Below are 20489 nucleotides of genomic sequence, written 5' to 3' on the forward strand. Positions count from 1 at the left end.
TGGAGTCAGTAGAGCCCCTGCCCCCAAGCTGGAAGTTAAAGGCAGCAGCATCTACAAAGCAGAGGCTTGTTTATTTGACACACCAGAAATTTGGGTACAGTGGGCTTCCAGGTAGCAAATCATTATATAAAACCTTCTGACGTGGCTCCTGATCCATACAAAATGATTGTCTGCATGGTGTGGAGTAAGGCTGGGGTGGGGGAGGGGAAGAGCATGGTTCCATAGCTACCCCTGTTAGGCTGTGACTGAGCCCCAGTCCCCACTCAGCTGAACTGAGGGAAGGGCATCTGGGCTAGACTGGGTCCCAGGGCATCTCAGCTCACAGCCTGGGCCACATCCATCTGTCTCCTGCTTAGCAAGTTTGAGAGTCAGCTTGGTGTGCCCAAGGTGACCCTGTGGGGATAGGTGTCCCCAGTCTACATGACTGGGTGGGGTTTGGCGCCTGGCTGGTATGTGCTAAACCCAGGGGTTCTGGTACCTCATATTAGGCCCCAGACTGGTCCCCACACCTGGGCCCTTCTCCCCTACGCTAAGGGGTACTTAACAATTCCTGGGGTAGAGGAAGGCCTAGGACCAGGATGCTCAGAGGCCCTAGGCCCTCTGTAGAGGCCTCCCCTTTTTGCTTTCAAAATGCCCATACACAAAAACTAAGGCACCCAGCTATGCAAATGAAGCTGCTTCTCCGGAGAGAGGGCTCAGGAGTCCAGGCTGAGCTCCAGTGGAGGCAAAGAGTCTTTCAGAGTTAAGGGGATGCTACCAGTCTCTTGACTGCTTGTGGAAAGCAGTGGTTTTCCCAGGGGGGCTGTGCTTTATTCAGAGTGAAAACACCCACTTTCTAGCTTGGCCCCAGGATCAGCTGAGTGGGGTGTTGGGCCTGGCTCTGTCTCCTGCAGCTGTGAGAACATGAAAGGACCTATGCCTGCTCATTCTGAGTCCCAAGAAGCAACAGGCATGGAAGGCCAGGTTAGATGGAGGTGCCAGGAGGTAGGAGACACTTTCCCAGCTCTTCTGGGAGAGCCTGCTTGCCTACTCTGTACCTCATCCCTTGATGGACACAACAATGGGATGAAGTGACCACAGGAGGTGGAGGTGGCTGAATGCTTACCTGCCCCTCCTCCCCCACCCACCTAGTTTATGAGAGCCTTGGGGAGGTCAGTCCTCCTTGTGCCTCAGAGTCCATGGTGCGGTGGCGCCAGGCTGCAGTGATGGGCAGTGAGGGATCCTGGGCTGTGGCTCCCTCCCCAGCCTTCAGCACCGGCTCAAATGAACTCTGCTGAAGAAGCACTCCCAGAAGGGACACGGTTTACCCTGGGTCAAATTCCTGGGGCCTCCTGCTGGGCCTGGCTTCCAGTCCCAGGCACCGGTCCCACAGGGACCTCCTATCACTTCCATCACCCACAGACACTGCCGTCCTGCAGGCGGTGGTGTTTCTTCCTAGTGGTTTTGTCCCGAATACCAGACATGGACACCTGTGACGGATGTGGGGACTATTGGGGACACTGCAGGGATGGGGCCCGAGGCAGCAGCAGGGAGGGCCCACCTGGTGTCCCCAGGAAAGCTGGCATTGCTGAGATGGCACAGCCTGTTTAAGGGGCTTCTGGAGAAGAGGGCTTCCAGAGATTTCCATGGTAGGAAGAGCTCAATCAGGCCTGGTCCTCTAGCCCAAGCCGACTTCTGAAGCTCAGGAAGACAGAGCAAGGCAGTTCAAACCAGTCCCAGCTAGTCTTTTTCTGTCTGTGTAAGTATGTGCATATATGAGTGTGTCTGCATACACACGGGTTCCATACGTGGTAGTACATAATACTGTGGGGTTATTGCATAGAAGAGCTGGCTTCACGGGGCCCGGCTAGGTGACAGTCTGGGAACGCTGGCGACTGCCAGGAGGCTGCTGGGTGGTGGGACCAGGCACGCTGCCCCTAAGCTGCTGCTGCTGCATTTCCTGCTCCCGGGCATGCTCCTCGTACCACTCCTAGGACAGAGGCGAGTGCTGCTGAGAGGTGGCTCACCTTCCAACCCACTCCCCCCAGCTGACCTGGGGGACAGCAGAAGAGCCTGCGCTGGGTGAGGTCAGCGGAGGCAGCCAGAATCTCACCCACCAAGATAAGCACCCACCACTACCCAGGGGATAGGGACAACGGCCCACAGAGGCTCTGCAAGAGCTCAGGCTTCTCCAGGCTCAGTGTCACCTCCATTCAGACAAAGCTTCTGCTGCCCTCTGAGGGGTCACAGGGGCCTTTAAGTTCACAGTTGCTTACCTCCCAGCGTGACCCAGAAAGTCAGCCACTCCCAGGGCCTGGGGTACTGGGGTAGGGCCAGTGTTAAACAGTTCCCTCATAGTTTAAAACCAGACCCCAAGCCACAGACTCTTCCAGAGTGAGCCCATGGCTGCGCTCCCTCGTTAGCAGAGGGGAGATTGAAGCCTGGCGTGGGCTGGCAGGCTGGGGGAGGATGGGAGTTGCCTGGCCTCTCCTGGGCAGCTGCCCTGCTGCTCTGTGGGGCTTACTGTTCTGTCATTTTGGGTGGGGTCTGTGGCGCCAAGGCTCGGTGGTCTCCAACCACAACTTCTTGTGTTAATGAAGCTGTTGCATAGGAAATCCAGAAACCCCAGAGGAAGTTGAGCTGAGCAGGGCTCAGGCCGCGGGTTCTGCTGGGAGGGCAATGCTGCCAAGCACACGGTGTTTACACTACAACAGCTGCCGGCATGGTGAGACAGGGAGATGGTGGGAGGAAGGAAGTCTCCCAGTCAAAATGCGACCGCCCTGAGCCCAGCAAAGCTTATTTCCATCGAGCAACGGGGGGCAGGAAGAGGGAAGCAACCACCAACCACCCTGCGTGGGCAGCAGGTCCTTCAGGGCCTGCCCGGTCTCTTCCCTCACACATCTCTAGAAAGAATCACAGGGCCACTGGATGCCCTCAAGGGGCTGGATGGGAAAGTGGCCACCCAGGAATACATCAAAATGTCAAGGCTGTGAAGTCTCAGTCCTGAGTCCCTGGGAAGACATGGAACCTTCCCGGGCCCTCCACCAGAAGGTCCCTACCTGGATCTCCTGCCACCCTCCTCAGGCATTCGCCCCTACCTGGATCTCCTCCTGCCCCCCCCAGGGCATTCGCCCCTACACGGATCTCCTCCTGCCCCCCCCCAGGGCATTCGCCCCTACCTGAATCTCCTCCTGGTACATCTTCAAGCTCAGGTCACTTTTGGTTCTTGATCTCCGTCCCAGAAACACCAAGGAATTTTGCTAGGGAGGAATAGAGGCTGTGAGGTTTGTGTGGCTGCAGATGGCACGGACTCACCTGGGCTTGGGCCCTAGAGCTGTACCACAGAGGCTGCTCCTACCCCATGGATATTTGCAAGGATGCCACCAGCTTGAGATGGCAGGCCCCTCCCCTTGGCAACTGTGGAGCCTACGGCTCCTTACCTGGTATTTCTCCATCTGAGAGAGGGTGTCAAGCAGCCGGGTGACATCAGAGGAGGCACCTCGCACCTCACGATAAAGCTCCAGGATGGCCAGAAGCTCCTCCTTGGATATTTCCTTCTCAATGACGATGCCATTGTCCACTGAGGGTGGGGAGAGCTGGGTCCCATAACCACTTTCTCCCACTGTGGAGTTTGGCACTTCCCTTAAGCAGCACCCATTCCTGTCCCAGCCACTCGTGGTCCCTCCTTCCCCTCCCCTCACTAATGTCACAGGAAATCATGTTCAGCCAACAGCTTACAGGGGACACAGGGCATCAGGGGAAGCAGGGTATGGTAATCTCGGGGTTTAGGCGTGGAGAGTAGGTGGGTGGACTATCTCAAGGCCAGCCTTGGCTACCTCAGGCTATTTAAGCACCTATCTCACAGAAGGCTTCACGAGTCTCCAAGAAAACAGAAAAATATCAGGTGGCATTCAGGATGCACAGACAGGAAGATTGCAAGTTCAAGGCCAGCCTCAGCTATATCCAAGACTGTCTCTAAACACACACATTAGCGAACATATATAACATCACCCAGCTCGACACCACGTCAATTTAAGAACAAATAGGGGTGGGCAGTTCTGGTGGTGTTTGGTTTGGTTTTCTTTCTTTAGTTTGGGGCTGGAATTCAGGACTTTGCACATGTGTATAGAAACAACTCTACCGCTGAGCTAAGAATGAAGACTGAGCTTAGCCAGGCTGCTGGGCTGCGAAAAGGACGCTGTTTACCTCTGCAAGGGGCATTCACACATGGGAATCAGGAGCCGTGGTGGTATGAGTGTGCTGTGGTGAACTGTGGCACTGGCTGGCAGAAGACTCGGCGGTACATGCCAGTCAGAGTTGTCCAGGGTTGGGAAGGACACCAAGGGGTGTTCCTCCCACAGCCTTCTCCACTCAGAATGAAACGATGGTGGCTACTTGTTTTTCATTTAGAAGTTGTAAGCATTTTTCTGCTGTTAGATTTTTTTAAATTTTTGTACTTATTAAGGTATGAGTGTTCTGTCTGCATGTATGCCGGCAGGCCAGAAGAGAGCATCAGATCCCATCATAGCTGGTTATGAGCTGCCATGTGGGTGCTGGGAATTGAACTTAGGACCTCTGGAAGAAGGTCAGTGCTCTTAGCAGCTGAGCTATCTGTCCAGCTCTTCGGCTATTAGATTTTTAACATCAGCTACAAATGAGACCTAGACAGACTAGCCAAAGCCGGACAGCTGATACACTGAGACAAGCAAGCGGGGGACAACAGGGTGCAGCAGATGGGCAATGACACCCGCACAGACCTTCCGAGTCCTGACTCTTGCGACTGTAGTTCATGCGGAAGACGAAGGCCTCCAAGATGAAGGCCACGATAATGGTCATCACCACCTGGCCAAGGAAAGACAATGTCATGGCCCCGTTAGATGAGGCCCTTCCTCTCCAACACTGCAGCCCAGGGGACCAAGAACGGCTGTGGTGGACCTACCATGGTCACGATATAGAAGGTCATGAAGTACAGGCGACTCCAGTGGGAGGTCTGTGAGGTGACACCTTCCTGGAGAGAGTAGAGAGTGAGCCCACAGGTGGCACTAGCTACCATCTCCTCCTGCTCCCTGGATCTGAGTACTCCTTTCTGTAGCATCAGTCCCCAGCCCTCTCCAGCACGGCTGACTGGAGCCCAGGTCAGCACAGGCAAGTCTTCGACTGGAGAGAATTTAAAGAATGGGAGGGTCCTTCCCCCTGCTCCTACCCTCCCACCCTCACCGTATTTTTTCTTTATTTTAGAAACAGAATCTGTGAACTAAAGTGATCCTCCTGCCTCATCCTCCCAAGCAGCTGGCACACCACCACAGGGCCTGGCATGTCACACTGTTGACCCATGGTCAGATGCCCAGAGGCTGTCCACGGTGCATGGAGGAAGGAAGACAGCCGGTAGCACGGAGCCAGGGGCGGTGCGCACACTGGAGCTTTCCACTAAAGCATGATAAAGGACCCCACACCCTGTGGGGACTGTAAGGGAAATGCACCCCAGCCCTGAGAGAGGACAAAGGTGGAGGGCCAGAGCTTACCATGATGATGTACCAATTGTTGACAACTGTGAGCTCAAACAAGGTCACTGCAAGGGAAGGGGGCATGCCTTAGGCCGATGTCAAAGGGCCTCTCTGCTCCTGAGTAACTGCTTACAGGAGCACCTGCCACCCAACCCATCCTCCGAAAAGTGTGCCCTTTGCCTGAAGAGCCCCTTGGGCCAGGTCTGGCTGAGGCTGGTAGTGAGGAGCGGAGCGAGCAGCAGACTTAACTGGGTGTGTGATGGGAGCAAGGGGGGCTCTCCCTTCTCTTGAAAGGCTACGCCAGTATAGTGTCCCTCCTATGCTTTTGTAAGGAACCAGAGTAGCGAGGAGCCCTGGGGCCTCGGTCAGGGGCTGCCTGACTACTGAAACAGCGCTATTGTGCTGGGTTCCCTCTGATGGCACTGAAGGTAGGTGTGCCATGCTGGCTTGCAGCTGGGCTAGGACCTCTTCCTTCTCCGTCATGGTGAGGTCTGTTAGCTGAGCGAGCCTGGATCTGCCTGTGCTCCAACCACACGACACTGCTGTGAGTTCAGGGGACCCCAGGAAGGACGCTCAGTGGCTACGAAGAGCGGAAAGACCAAGGCTGGGAGGACCCCCCGGGACTCACTCACCAAAGCTGTTGAGGATGTTGTCAAAGTTATTGAGATAGTAGTAGCCGTCCTCTATCTTGGTCTTATTGTCCACCGTGTGGTTGATAAATCGGTAGGCATCAGCCACCGTGCTGGAGCTGACGAAGGGCACAAGAGGGCAGGAGGGTCACAAGATGACTGACCACCCTCTCTGGGACAAGCATGCAAAACAAGGCCTGACTAGGGGTCTCCTTGTGCCACCCATATCCTACCCTAAGCGTAATCACTGGTGTGCCTGCACCCTGCAAAGGTCGAGTTGGAGGTAGTGAGAAATGGGGGCCTTCTCTGTCCTCCCAGGCTTCTCTGGAGCACTGCCCATGTATGCCAGCTTTGGCCCAGTTACCCCTCCTGGAGGGGACCCTGTTTGCCACACTCCAGGTTTCTACTCTTCTGTTAAAATCCATGCTGCCATTTGTAAAAGTTAGGTGTCCATGCACCAGGAGCTGGCTAACAAGGCTATGTCCTGAGTCCCCAGCTGAGCGGTACACGGACCCTGAAGGGAGGTCTGGGATGTGTACTTGAGTACTATGGGGACCGTCATTATGGGCTCTTGGTACCAGGGTCACTGGTGACCTATCAGTATTCAAGGTCATATCAATAGTGGACCTTGCTCATATCCTTTTAGAGAGGAGGGGATAGGTTAGGGCCACAGAGGTGTCACCTGGCTCTTCATCCCTCATCCCTGTGATCTTCTTGCCAAGCTCATCTGTCTAGACTCTTGCCAGCCTCTCCTGGACAGTGTAAGAGGGGTGAGGAGGGGTGTGTCGATTGAGGCCTGAGCTCTGCTAGGGATGGGCGACCCTGGCTCCCAAACTGTCCCTCAGCTCTGTGTGCCCAGCCTAGGAGTAGGCCGCCTGCGCCGTGCACATACTTGCAGCAGTTGCGGTACAGTCGCCCGCTGAAGAACTCCATGCCCACGATGGCGAAGGAATAGTAGAAGGTGAGCAGTGTGAGGCCGAGGCTGGGGAGGCAGAGGGACAGGGCCGTCAGGGTGGGTGAGGGGGGCGGTAGCTGCAGCGCGTCCTGGTCCCCCGGCACTGACTGCGGGAGGCATGCCCCTAGCCCTGGCCAAGTGACCACCGAAAAGTGTCTGCAGGGGAGGGGCCGCGTGGCTCATGGTGGGGGACGCTAGGGACAGATGCCCCTTAACCAGAGATGCACCCCTTACCTGTGAAAGTAGGCTCACAGGTGACCCCTTACCTGTGAACGTAGACACAGGTGGTTAAGTTGACAGCTCTCTGCCCTCCCCACTAGACAGCTCAGCCAGGTCAGCACTGCCGAGGGGACCTCTATGGTCCAGATTCTGTCTCTTTGAAGAGCCCCCAGACTCCCTGAATCCAGCCTTCCTGGGATTCCTCCTTGTTTCTGCTTCCCCTGAACCCCTACAAGAGCCTCATACCGCCTGGACCTGTAGGCTGAGAGGCAGGCAGTACCTGGCCATCCGTGGCAGCAGCTCAAACATGGTGTCCAGCACATTGCGATAGCGTTTCTTCAGTTTAAATAACCTGAGTGACGAGAGCACCGTGTTGCTGGAACCACAGAGGCAGGGGCATGGCCACAGCCCACTTCATCAGACGGACCAGAACCTTGCAAGCCCTCCTCTCCCCAAGTGAAGATGAGGATGAGAAACCTTGCGAAGCTGAGCTCAAGACTCAAAATGTGGCACCGTAAGGGCAGACCTGGGACACTGGCGCAGGCCAAGACCTGCGGAGGAGTTACAGACCGTGCCAGCCTCATATTGTATTATATGGTTTTAAAAAAAGCAGCAAGTCCCCCCCCCCCCCGGAGTGGACAGATGAAGCCAGCAGCTCAGACAGGACAACAAGACCAGGAAAGGGGATGTCACACTCGGAGACCTCGAAAGGCGGATGTGCAAAAAAGGGACGAGCCACAGTGGATTTGCTCTTGGATGGCAGGGAGTGGGGACATGGTAGAACCCCTTGGCAGTAAAGCAGCCCTGACTCCTGAGGCTTGGAGAGCCAAACCCCAAGGAAGACAGGTAGCCAAGTGGGATGCCAGGGGCAAAGGGCCCAAGAACAGAGGTTGAGACAGGCGAGAGCAGAGGCCTGGGACATCACTCTAGTCCTCAAAGGTGAGACACCCTAACTGAAGACCGGGCAAGTGGGCAGTGTGGCTCTTCCTGGGCCATAGGCCCGACTGTTCTGCTAAACAAGAGCACTGTGTGCCCCTATCCTGCAGGGCCCATGCGAGCCAGTGAACCTCGGCTGAGCCAAGGGTTCCCACCACCCAACACCCACTGCCCATTCCCTAGCCCTCCCTGCAGGTCACCTGAGCAGCTGAAGGGGACGTAGGACCACGATGAAATAGAAGGGCTCCATGTTGAGTGTCAGTGCGAGCAGTCCCAGGAAGGCAAATGCTGTGACCGAGAAATCGAACCTGGAGCCAGGGGAGAAGCCAGTTTGTCAGTGACATCCCAGACCCCTTCCACCACTTCCTCTGGCAGCCCTGCTCTTAGCCAGCTTCAGAGTCCTGACCAGTCACGGGGTACAGTCCACAGGACAATGAACATCACCCAGCTGGCCACCCGCCAGCCACAGCTCAGGCCTACGCTTCAGCCTTGGCATTCTGACCCCAGGGCGCACGTCCCTGAAAACAGCCTACATAGATGGTGTTGCTCTAGGCACAGGGTGGAAGCCTTGGCCTCAGTAGCCTCTGGAGGGCTGGTCACACTGGGACCTGGCCACGCTGAGGAACTGAAGGCAGGACTCAAGACGCACCAGCTCTGGTTTTTTTCACTGCCAGCCAAGAGGAGGTGACACCTTCTGTGGCCCTTGTGGTTTGGGGGGTTTTGCTTTTTGTTTTTTGAGACAGGGTTTATCTATCTAGCCCTGACTATTCTGGAACTCACTATGTAGATCAGGCTGGCCTTGAACTCACAGAGAGCTGCCTGCTGCTGCCTCCCAAGTGCTGGGATTAATCATGCCCAGAGCCCTTGTGGTTTTAATGGGAGAGATTAAGTCTGATGACTAAGAGCCAGCTCTGGGGACCAGTGGGAACTGGTGTGGGTGGCCCTAAAGGCTTCAAGTAAGAGCCCCAGGAGTCTTGAATCACAGGCAGACAGAACTTGCTGTTCTCTGACCCTCCAAGTGTATCCTCAGAGCTGCCTGCCCTTTGGGTGTGGGTGGGGAGAGGATGGCTGCCACAAACACTTCAGCCCCAGGGAGACCATGTGCTCGACTTACAAGTTCCATCCAGAGGACAGGTACTCCAGAGGACCCAGGCCAGCCACCTTCATGAACAGTTCAACTCCATAGACTAAGAGAAGAAGAAAACATCAGGGGCTGATCTGAGCCTGACCAGCTAAAGGCCAGCTGAGGAACGTGGTGACGGGGACAGCTAGAGGGAGGCCGGGCTGACGGACATGGTAGAGGGGACAGCAAGAGGGAGGCCAGGCTGAGGGACATGGTAGAGGGTTGTGAGAAATCCATGGATTTGAAACAGGGTAAGAAGGTCAGACTAAACCTCTAAGATGGGGTCCTTTAAGGTTCTGTTTTAGGGGTGAGCCATGAGATGCTGCAGTCAGAGCTCTCACAGCTGGGTTTAAGCCAGCAGGTGGGCAGAGTCAGGCAGCACACTTACTGGTGAGAAACACAAGGTAACTCCAGGGCACATGCTTCGAGATGAAATTCCCACCTGGAAGACAGAGACGTGGCAGCTGTGTCAGTTGGGGCCTTGAGTAGGGCAGGGAAAGGTCACTGCTGCAGCTCACCTTTCAACATGAATGTCTCCACCAGGATCCACACCCCGTTGACAGCTACCACCAAGTCTGCAACAGAGAAGCCATGAGAGGGGGTCAGAGGGACCAGCCTGCCAGCCTACAGGGCAAGAACCCACAGGTTGTGAACAGAAAAGGCCAAGGCCACACATTGTCCCTGGAGGATCCCTTCTCTGCTTAGAGTTCTCACTACTGACCGACATCGCCCTTAGGAAACGGCCAGGAATGACACAGTTTGCGTCACTATAGCAACTGAGTTCAGATGTTCAGATGAGCCCAAGTTGTCAACACGGATGGCATGAGCTTGTCTGACTGTGAATTGACTGTGTGATGTTAAGACCCCCTGTTGCTCTTGCAGAGAGCCTGGGTCCAGTTCCCAGCACTGAGATGGTGGTTCACAACCATCGTAACTGCAGTCCCAGGGATCTGCAGCCCTCTTCTGACCTCTGAGTGCTCAGGCACACATGCAGTGCACAGATACACGGGCAGGCAAAGCAGTCCTACTCATAAAATAAACAAACCTTTGCTTTCCTCAAAATGCCTGCACGAACACAGTAACATCGCACATATGTATGAACCTTCCACCCACCACTCACACGTCTAGAAATGACCCCAGGACCAGCAACTAGATACGGAAATATGTCCATGATGGGAGTCGGTGACTGTTCGAATAGACTGGTAACATTTGCCAAGGGGCACGGAAGACCATGTGGTCCCTCTATGTGTGATATTATGCAATGGTATCTACTCTTTCTTAACCACTGAAACACACCATAGTGGGGGAAGGGTACCTAAAATGTGCTTAAGTATTTAAGATAGAAGTTATATGCATGTACTGTTTTTTTGAGGCAGCATAAGTCACAATAAAAGTTACCCATCGGGAGGTAATGGATATAATCTATACTTACTTGAATATAATTTGTTTTGAAAATTTGACTTGAAAGCATTAAAAATGCTACCAAATATATCTAAAGAATGCTCAACCGTGTCGCAAGGATATGTGCTCAACTATGTTCATAGCAACATTGTTTGTCATAGATAGAACCTGAAAACAACCTAAATGCCCCTCGACCAAAGAATGGATGAAGAAAAATGTGGTACATTTATACAATGGAATACTACACAGCAGAAAAAAATAACGACATCTTGAAATTTGCAGGCAAATTGATGGAGCTAGAAAATATCATTTTGAGTGAGATAACCCAAACCCAGAAAGACAATTATCATATAAACATAAACCAAAAAAAAAACAAAAAAAACCAGCCTTCAAATCACAATCCCAGAGAACTTAGACAACAATGAGGACCTTAAGAGAGACATACATGAATCTAATCTACATGGGAACTAGAAAAAGACAAGATCTCCTAAGTAAATTGGGAGCATGGGGACCTTGGGAGAGGGTTGAAGGGGAGGGGAGAGTAAGGGAGAGGAACAGAGAAAAATGTAGAGCTCAATAAAAATCAATAATTTATATATATTATTAATTATATATATATTATTGCATATATATATACACACATACATACATACAAAAATCCAAAATAAAATGAAATAAAGAAAACCGGTGTAGTGGCACACACCTTTCATCCGGACACCTGGGAAACTGAGGCAGCCAGCGTTCTGTTAGTTTCAGAGCAGCCGGGGCTGTCTCAATACAACAGAAAAGACGAATGTGTGTGTGGAGTTGGCAAGCTGCCCACATAATAGACAGGACCTATTTCTGGGACCTGAAGCACACTAGGCAAATTAGTGTGTGTCCTGAGGCGATTCTCCAGGTGACGCAGGGTCACACCGTGGGTCACAGGTCCTGTGCTTATGCTGCAGGGGACTCTCATGTTAAGACTGGGAATAAGATATATCAGAGTAACGAGCTACTGAAAATGAAGCATCAACATAGACTCTTAATTTGTCTGTTTGTTTTGGGTTTGGGGGGTGGTGTTTCGAGACAGGTTTTCTGTGTGTAGTCATGGCTGTCCTGTAACACACTCTGTAGGCCAGCCTGGCCTTAAACTCACAGAGATCCACCTGCCTCGACCTCCTGAGTGCTGGGATTAAAGGCCTATGTGTTGCCTCACATCAATGCTTTGGCAGCGGAAATCGGAGGACCCTGCAATTCAAGGCCAGCCTGGAATGAAGGGTAAATGGTGGGACAGTGGGTTCCAGAGTGAGACCCTGTCTCAAAAATAAAACCTACATAAATAAAATAAAAATGAAAATAGATGTGTACGGCATGCTTTTTACTGATGATGGGATCCAGGAAGATCCGCCTTACCCAGGAGGCTGGTTTCTATGGATTTCTGCTTCCTTGATTTAAATCAAGCCTCTGAACACTGCGGGAAACCTGGAATCAGTCATGAGCACTGTACTCAAGCTGTGGCCTATGAACATCTCTTCCTCCCAGAAGGAATCAGAGCTCGCCTGCTAGACAGAATCTGTGGATGGTCTGAGAGCTTCGCTGAGCCCTGAGCACGTGAAACGTGCCGTGGACGCGAACTGCTGCTCCACCGTGATCTCTGTGTGATGCAGGGATGGACCTGGGGCTTCCTGAATGCCAGGCGAGGACTCTACCACTGAGTGGTACTTCCAGCCCTAGTCTATTTTCTTCAGATAAGGCTAGCCTCAAACTTACGGCAATCTCTCTGCCTCAGCCTCCCAAGTGCTGGGACCACTGTCATGAGCCACCACGCTTGGCTAGAATTCTTTTCCCCCAAAGAATCACATGTGCCTATGAACGCAAGCACCAGATATGGGGTAAGTACATGGGGGAAGGCAGAGAAAACAGACCCCGTCTTCCGTAGCTAACCACTGTGGTCCCAAAGGACCTAGGTCTACAGCAGAGACACAGAGCTTAACCGAGCATCCAGAAGACCAGGAAGGGACCACATGCAACAAGCATGGTAATCCAGGTATGCCTGGACAGACTCCAGTGCCTGAGCCACGTGCTTGGCACCTTCTGATCTCTTGCCCTTTCACCTTCAAGAACAAAGGACTCAGAAGGGCAGGGGCCCGGAGCTGTGATGGCGTCCACTTACACATGAAATACTGGAAGGCCTTGGACTTCACAAGGATGTTAATTCCTGTTTGAAGAGAAGAGATGTTAAGGTTAGAAATGTCCAAGCAGCCAGGCATGGGTGTGCGCCTTTAACCCCAGCGCTCAGCACTTGGATCCCTGAGTTCGAGGCCAGCCTGGTGTACAGAGTGAGTTCCAGGACAGCCAGGACCACAGAGAGAAACCCTGTCTCGAAAAAACCAAAACCAAAATACAAAATAAAAAAAAACACCAAAAAAACTGGCCTTGAACTAAAGGGTGATGAATCCATGAAGAACAGTGATGTAAGCCTCTGGTTTAACTTTCTTTTACTTATTTATTTATTTTTGAGATGGGGTTTGGCTATGTAGCACAAAATGATCTCAAACTTCCATCTTCCTGCCTCAGCCTCTCCAGTACTGTGATTATGGGTGCCTGGTCAGCCCTCGTTCTTCCTGGTTCTGGAGCTAACTGCTTACTTCCCTGTTGGGTCACACACACTCACCTTTAAAGATAAGGAAGGCCGTCCGGGGAAGCTCATCAAACCAATGCTGTCTGTTCTTCTTTGCCTGCAATGCAGAGGGTCCAGGGGAAATGGGGTCAGGGTCAGGGACTAGAGCCTATCTCAGGCCTCCACAGGGGCTGAGTGCCCACAGTGCTCCATGCAAGGTCAATATCTGCATATGACCCATCTCTCTGAGAAGGTGAGCGTGGGAAGGCTGGGTCATGGGGTTGGGATCCCTGTTGTGGCTGAGATGTCTGAGCCCCACTGCAGGCTGCGCTGCCTTCCCCAACCGCTGTGTGCAGAAGGGAGGACTCTCACCTTCCACTGGAGAGCAGCAACTTCGTAAATATCATAGAAGTCCTTCAGGCTGTCACAAGCAAAGTGAAAAGGCAGTCACCCGCAAGGCAGTCACATGACATTCAGCTTCTGCTCCCCCACCTATCCACGGCTGCCTCTCACAGGGAGATGGACATCTTGTAGGGCCCAGAACTGTCAGGGCCCTCACCTGCAGCATCCTGAATGCCTTTGTCCCCCAGGGGTGAGGATGACTCAATCCACTTAGTCCAGAGTAACCACATCTGCCCTGGACAGAGAGCCCTGGACCACTGCCCCTTAGGGGAACAGAGGCCTCCAGGCACGGACAAAATGGTGCTTTCAGTTCAGGGAGCCCCCACTTCCACAGCAGGCGGTGTCCAGCAGAGTGCACAGCATCCATGGTGTTTACCAGCCTCAAGGCCAGCATCGAAACTGGAGAACCTCGGACTCAGTCCTTCCAAGGTGGAGTGAAGGGTGTGTGTGTGTGCGTGGAGGTCAGAGGACAACTTTCAGGAACTGATGCTCTCCTTCCACCACGTGGGTCCCAGGGATGAAACGCCAATCACCAGGCGCTTGCCCCACTGAGTCATCTCACCTTTTCTGGCTATTCATCTTTGTTTGTTTGTTTGTTTTTGAGGCAAGACCCGAAATAGTCCAAGCTGGCCTCAACCTCACCCAGCTTCAAACATTTCTTCTCAGTCAAACCAGACTGAAGTGGACTGTCACTGGGTGTCTGTGGCTTGCAGATTACCAATGGACATGACCACCTGAGAGCTGTGGTGTAAAGTGCACCCTGCCTCCTAGCCCAGGACTGCTCTCCCACGTGGCTCCTGGCTCTCACCTGAGCAGAGGAGTGTTGCTCTGATTCAGGGCCTTGAAAGTCAGGAAGCGTTCTCTGGCACTCATCCGGGGCTTGTAGAAGCGCATCAAGCCTTCGAACTGTCTATAGGAAATGCCGGCCGGCCTCTGGGGGAGAGGGAAGGCAGTGCGGTGGAAAACAGATGGTACCATGCCCGGGGCAGTTATTCAGATATGCATTTGGGAAACTGCATTTTCTCCCACGGGGCAATATGGCAGCTACAGGGTCAGCAACTCTGCCACACCAAAAAGGGGTACTTTGGGTAGGGAGAGAGAATGAAGTCCCTGTCCACGATTTGGCCCCCACAGTCCTACCTGCTGGCTGACAAGCAGGCGGTAGGCGTGCTGGATGGCAGTTCGCTTGTGCAGCAGCAGAGACTTGAACTTGCGCTTCTCGATGTCATTGAAGGTGTCGAACACCACGGCCAGGAGCTGCAGAGGACAAGCGTGGAGCCTCAGCTGCCCTCTGAGTGTGTCTTAGGGGGTCGCTGCACTACCCAGGACAGGGACATCTCTCTCCTGAAGACACCATCACTGGGTTTTCCTCAGACCCCCTCTTCTATCCCCCATAGCTGGCCCCTGCTGGCCAGAGGACAGGCCAGGGACTTCAACCCTGGAGCCTCCTCCTTCTACCATGGTCACTTTTCTTGTGCGTCAGTTTCATGTAAGGTTCCAGGAAGTGTGTGGGGGAGGAGCTGGGGGCTGCATGCCAGGAAGGAACATTCTAGAACTGTCCCAGAGCAAAGCCAGTTCATAAGGAGGGGAACGGAGGATGGGGAAGATCTGACAGACTTTGTCTTTCGAAGCTGTTTCGAGTGAGCTCTCCTGTTCTTTCTGCTGCTTCAAATTGCACACCCCCCGCCCCCCATTGCTTTTCAGGTAGATCGAAGGCGAGCATTTTTCTACCAAAGGCCACACAGGAAAGACTTGAGGAGGCGTGGGCCCATGGGCTCTGTCACAGTTTACTCAATCCTGTGGGACTGTTCCAAGGAGAGATCAGCCACCAATGAGAGTAAACACAGGGTGTGGTTGGGTGCCAATAAAACACACTAAAAGTAATTACTGTGCACACACATGCACGCATCTGTATGTGTCTGTGTGTGTCAGTGTGTGTGGAGATCAGAGAACACCTTTTGGAGGTCCATTCTCTCCTCTTCAGGCTGTGAGGCTGTGAGCGCTTTTACCTGCTGAGTTATCACACTGGCCCCCTCTCTTATTTCTTGAGAAACTGTCTCACTTTGTAGCTATATGGCTGGTCTGGAGCTTGCTGTCCCCCTGCCTTCACTTCCTGAGTACCAGGGTTACTGCACCAGGTCCCAGTCTTCCATGCTGTTTTGACTTGGTGCTGGTCACACAGAAATTCTCTGCTTTTCCTTTTGTCTAGTCTTCAGACCCTCCAGCTCTGCCCCACTCTGGAGGGGAGGTTAAAATGCACAGGATTTCCCATGCAACCTGGAAGAACTGTGCCATGTTCTTTCTGCACAGTTCCCTGTGGCTGTCCACACTCCCACCCTGCCTATGTAACAGAGTCTCTGTGGAAACTTCCAGAGGTCTAACATGGGGAGGTACCTGTGGGGGCAAGTCAGGAGGGGACAGGAGGACGTCCACTGTGCCAATACAGATTTCCACCTGCCCCTTGTAGTTCCTGTACTATAACCTACAAACACATCTCCCTCGTTCTGCGAGTCACTGAGGAAATTACTGATCCTGAAGTGGGGGTTGTAGGAACCCCAATATGCAACGAGTGAGCCAGAAGCAGAGGGGTCCCCTGGTGGTCACAGCTGCCTGAAGTTTGGGGACCAAGACTTGTGGGTCTGGCGCTGTCTGGAAGTGGTATGGGAAAAGTAGCCAGAAAGCACATACACAGCCTGACCACAGGCTGATTAAATCTTCAGAGACTGTGGAGACCTTGGGGCGTGGCTGGCCAGGAACCTAATTACAAACTACCTCAGTTCCTTTACAGCCATTTAAACCATCTCTGCATGCGACCTTGCCTTTGTGGCTATTAAGGAAATCCTACAGGATATACAAACCAGGCACCAATCCAAAGGCTAAGAGTGCCCTCGGCTGGCACCTGAGGTCCACAGCAGGGCTCTCCTCCTCGTTCCCTAATGGCAGTTCCACCACAATGTTTGAAGAGTGTCACAACAAACCTTGGTGGCCACGTTACCACGGAACACAAGACTCGGGGTAACCTCAAGCTGTGTTCCCAGGCCACGGTCACTTGTTTAGTTCCAGAATAAATGTTTCCTGCTCCCACTGAGGTGAGTGAGGGCTGCGTCTGTGGGACAGTGGGCATTGTATTGAGGAAGCCAGGCAGTGTCTGTGGTAACGCTGCTTGCTGACCTGTGGGGACAAGTCCCTCACCTTGTGGGGTTTCTGAGTCTCAACTGGCGAGAGAAGAGGAAAAGAGAATCTGCTTCTCCTGGCACCTCTCGGTGGTCAGGAGAACTGAGTCATCACTGGAGATGCTGGGAGCCAACATCTCACCCAGGGCAGTAAATGCCTATAACCACCATGCCATCTCTCCAGTCTGCTTTCCGTTTCTGTCCTGGGTCGATTATGGGGATCAACTCAAGGATGTTTTTAAGATGTTCACAAATAAGAGCTGATGAGGTACGTGGCTCAGCTGGCCCCCAGTTCAATCCCCAGCCCCACATAAATCCAGGCCTGTAAAAGTCAACTGCAGCAGGATAGGGGTGGTCCAGGGGTGGTCAGCTTCGCCAGCATCAGAAAGGATGTGAGTTCTATTCACAACACCACAAAACCAGGAAACTATGGGAAGCCCTGGTCTCTGCTCACTCTGCTGTTGCTATGAGTCTCCGCCTAGTGTTGGCTACAGTCTTGATGTCAGCAAACACCGCTGGTGCCCTGATCCATCCCACTGTGCACAGGGACTTTGTGTCCCTCATAGAACACATCCTGCTTGGGTTATCTCATGGTTTACATTAATGGGGCAGAAGTTCCTGGCATATAATGAGACAGGATGCAGTACCAAGCTACTCTGAGCTGTGTGGTGATGGGCACACATGTCCCTTTGTCGGCCTGACTCTCCACTGCCTCCCCTGCATATGATGGTAATGAAACCACAGCATGGCTGCCCTGCATCTATGCACAGTACCTGGCTGGCTTCAATAGGACAAAACGTTTACTGTAAGGAGGAAAAGATGCAGCGGTGAGAACCTCTTCTCTGTGCAATCCAGCACCATCTACAGCAATGGTGGCACAGAGCCGGGGAATCCTCACAGCATTCTGTAGGGCACCACACACACAGCTGCTGGATGTCCTGACATCTCTGTCCCCAGGGCCCACCGCTGTAGTAGAGCCAAGACAGATACTCACCAGGTTCATGATGAAGTACAGCTCGATGGAGAGGTACACGATGAAGAAGATGCAGGACCACGGGTTCCGGGAGTAGGAAGGCATCATCACGTCTGGAAAGCTGCATTGCAGAGACTCACCTCAACGTCTAAGGATGCACCTTGCAGCTGCTCCCCTGCACTCAAGCTACCCCCTTTCCCTCCACTCAGCCCCGTGTGCACTGCGATGGGGGAGGACCTCGGGAGGAAGGAGACAGCCCCGGGCTGGAGTGGGGCCAGAGCCAGCGGAGGGAGTGGGCCCAGGCTTACTTGGCTGTGGTGAGAAGAACGAACAGGTTGACAATGCTGTTCTCCAAGGTGTTGAAGTACTACAAGGAAAGGGTGGGGATGTGTGGACAGCCTGGACAGTCACATTCAGGGTGCCCCTCTCCCCCTTCCTCCTTCAGATACAAAGGGCATCAAAGCAGAGGTGCAGCACCCATGCAGGCCTGAGCTTCGTGAGCTGCGCTGATGAGAGCAGTCTACCAGCTAAAGAGGTGAGGGACTGTTCCCAGGGTATCACATGTCCCTGCAGTGAGATCCCCTCCTCCATTCTCTACCAGAATGTTCCAACATTCCAAACATGATCTTTGCCCATAAGAAGAGGAAAAGGGTGCCCTTCAGCTCTCAGAGAAAGCAGGTCCGAGGGATGGGGACTCTTGGGAACCAGAAACATGGCAGGGTGCCCCTTCTAACATGGCCAGGATCCTCCCACCTACCCTGTCTGGCAGAAAAGTCTCCCTGTAAAACAAGGGACCACGACCTATTTACTTACTGGGTCGGAAGGGTTAGTGGAAAATAAGTAGAAACCTAGAATGTGGTAGAAAAAAGAGACCAGGAGTGGAGTTAAGCGGAGCACCCATGAGTGTGCGCAGGGAGTGGGGGTCTAAGTGAATGAGGGCTGGAGGAGAGGCTGGGGAGGACTGCAGCACTTTGGAGAACATGCATGCTCTCTGGAGGAAGTCATGCTGCTGTATGCAAGTCTACAGACACCTGGGAGTGAGTGCTGGCTCTGTCTGGTCTAGCCATGGAAAAGGGCTGAAAATCTGTATAAATTTTGCATAAAATTGAATTTTAAGATGCAAGGTTTTTAAACTAATCACATCTGTGGGAAGGATCATAGATGCAGGCTGCGGACAGACTGTCTCTGCGCTTGGAGGACATGGCAGCCAGGCCCTGGGCAGGGATGTTACTCCTTCCTTCCTCAGGAACCTCAGAATTATGACCCAGGGAAAACACCCTGCCCCCACATAGATGACAAACGGAACTGAACAAGAGTGGATGGCAGTGCACATATGTGATCCCAACACCAGGACACTGAGGCAGGACACTCAAAGGTTCTAAGCCAGCCTGGGCTACACACCAAGACCCGGCTGCCCCAGCCCTTCCACCACGTGAGGATGTAGGGGAAGGTGCTGGTTTGCAGCCTCCAGAGCTGCAAGCAGCTGAGGCCTTTGCTGCTGAGCCACTCGGCGCACGGCACTGTGGTACCGCCCCCGGGGCTGCAGCCTTCATGGCCCACGCGTGACTGGAGGGACACAGGGCGCTCACCCAGGATGGCAAAGATGATCATGAAGAAGAGCAGCAACAGGAGGATGTCCATGAAAGGCGGCAGTGACTGGAAGATCTGGCGCAGATTGCTGGGGAGAAAGACAGCCAGCTGAAGGGTAGCAGGGGTGGGAGGGGTCATCTGTGCCTTGAGGCGGGGGACACGCTGGTGGAGGTGTGACCTGAACACCACATCCTACTGCACCCAGGAGGCCATCGTGTTTACTCAGCCCTAACGCACCTGAAGCCTCCATTCAGTGGGTGACAGGGAGAACCAAGGTAGAAGCTGCCACGTCCACCTAGGGACAGTGCCCTACAGGGAAGGCACGACAGGAGACTGCATGTGGCCAGGAGGACCAAGGTCACTTTGTATAGGCTGGAGGGTACACATGCAACAAAGGACCACCGCTCATGCCCAGCCATCAGGGGGTCCCTGGCCAAGTGACAGGATGGACTCTCCAAAGAGGGCTTTAATTCTGGTTTGGGTCAGCTCAGGCTCAGGGCTCTGGACTGGGTGGGAGGAGCCTGCAGGACGGGGCTGAGAAGTCAGTCAGCTTTAGGCCAAGGTTGTAGGGCTGGAGAGATTATACACCAAGATAGGGAAGGCCCTCTGCCAGAGTGAGGATGCTGTGTTCCCCAGAATACCTACCACCCCCAAGTTGAAGCTAATGTGCTGACACTCGCCCCAGAAGCAGGACTGGGCTGTGGCCAGTCAACTCAGCTCCTGCCCACTCCCCTCCCTGTCAGTCAGGACGGCTAGGCAACCACAGGGGACTATCTGACTGCTGAGCCCCAGGCCTTACCGCCGTACTCCGCCACAGTACCGACAGTCCACCAGGAAAATGCAGCGCAGTGCCCGGGTCACCCGCACGTGGGACGTCTGCCGCACCAGCACCACTATAGCCTCAATGAACTGCACCACCAGGACAGATGTCTGGGATGGGAGGTCAAAGGCGGTTAGCTCCCTGAGCCAGCCTCCAACGTACTGACCCAGCCAACAGGGACCA

The 20489-nt window shown here is 53.5% G+C and overlaps 1 protein-coding gene across 2 annotated transcripts in view; it reads right to left on the reverse strand.

Moving 5' to 3' along the window:
- Nucleotides 1-52: 52 nt before the first annotated feature.
- Nucleotides 53-20489, reverse strand: part of Tpcn1 (two pore segment channel 1) — a 60143-nt gene continuing 39706 nt past the window's right edge. Inside the window, exons 6-29 of one of the 2 annotated variants that reach the window (XR_012911537.1) lie at nt 20286-20416; nt 19486-19574; nt 18710-18744; nt 18205-18263; nt 17918-18017; nt 14891-15007; nt 14559-14683; nt 13721-13769; nt 13403-13466; nt 12902-12946; nt 9864-9920; nt 9734-9787; nt 9337-9409; nt 8423-8530; nt 7567-7638; nt 7302-7333; nt 7005-7094; nt 6116-6231; nt 5502-5548; nt 4919-4987; nt 4737-4821; nt 3420-3559; nt 3159-3239; nt 53-1969 (exon numbers count right to left, since the gene is read on the reverse strand). Coding sequence is in view for 1 of the 2 variants with exons in the window: in XM_075982113.1 (XP_075838228.1) it covers nt 1847-1969; nt 3159-3239; nt 3420-3559; nt 4737-4821; nt 4919-4987; nt 5502-5548; nt 6116-6231; nt 7005-7094; nt 7567-7638; nt 8423-8530; nt 9337-9409; nt 9734-9787; nt 9864-9920; nt 12902-12946; nt 13403-13466; nt 13721-13769; nt 14559-14683; nt 14891-15007; nt 17918-18017; nt 18205-18263; nt 18710-18744; nt 19486-19574; nt 20286-20416 (1929 nt within the window). In the remaining variant the exon portion in view is untranslated. The remainder of the gene's footprint in view (nt 1970-3158; nt 3240-3419; nt 3560-4736; nt 4822-4918; nt 4988-5501; nt 5549-6115; nt 6232-7004; nt 7095-7301; nt 7334-7566; nt 7639-8422; nt 8531-9336; nt 9410-9733; nt 9788-9863; nt 9921-12901; nt 12947-13402; nt 13467-13720; nt 13770-14558; nt 14684-14890; nt 15008-17917; nt 18018-18204; nt 18264-18709; nt 18745-19485; nt 19575-20285; nt 20417-20489) is intronic. The other variant, XM_075982113.1, reaches the window with a different exon arrangement.

The sequence above is a fragment of the Microtus pennsylvanicus genome, chromosome 1, assembly GCF_037038515.1.
Source record: "Microtus pennsylvanicus isolate mMicPen1 chromosome 1, mMicPen1.hap1, whole genome shotgun sequence".
NCBI classification, from domain to species: domain Eukaryota; kingdom Metazoa; phylum Chordata; class Mammalia; order Rodentia; family Cricetidae; genus Microtus; species Microtus pennsylvanicus.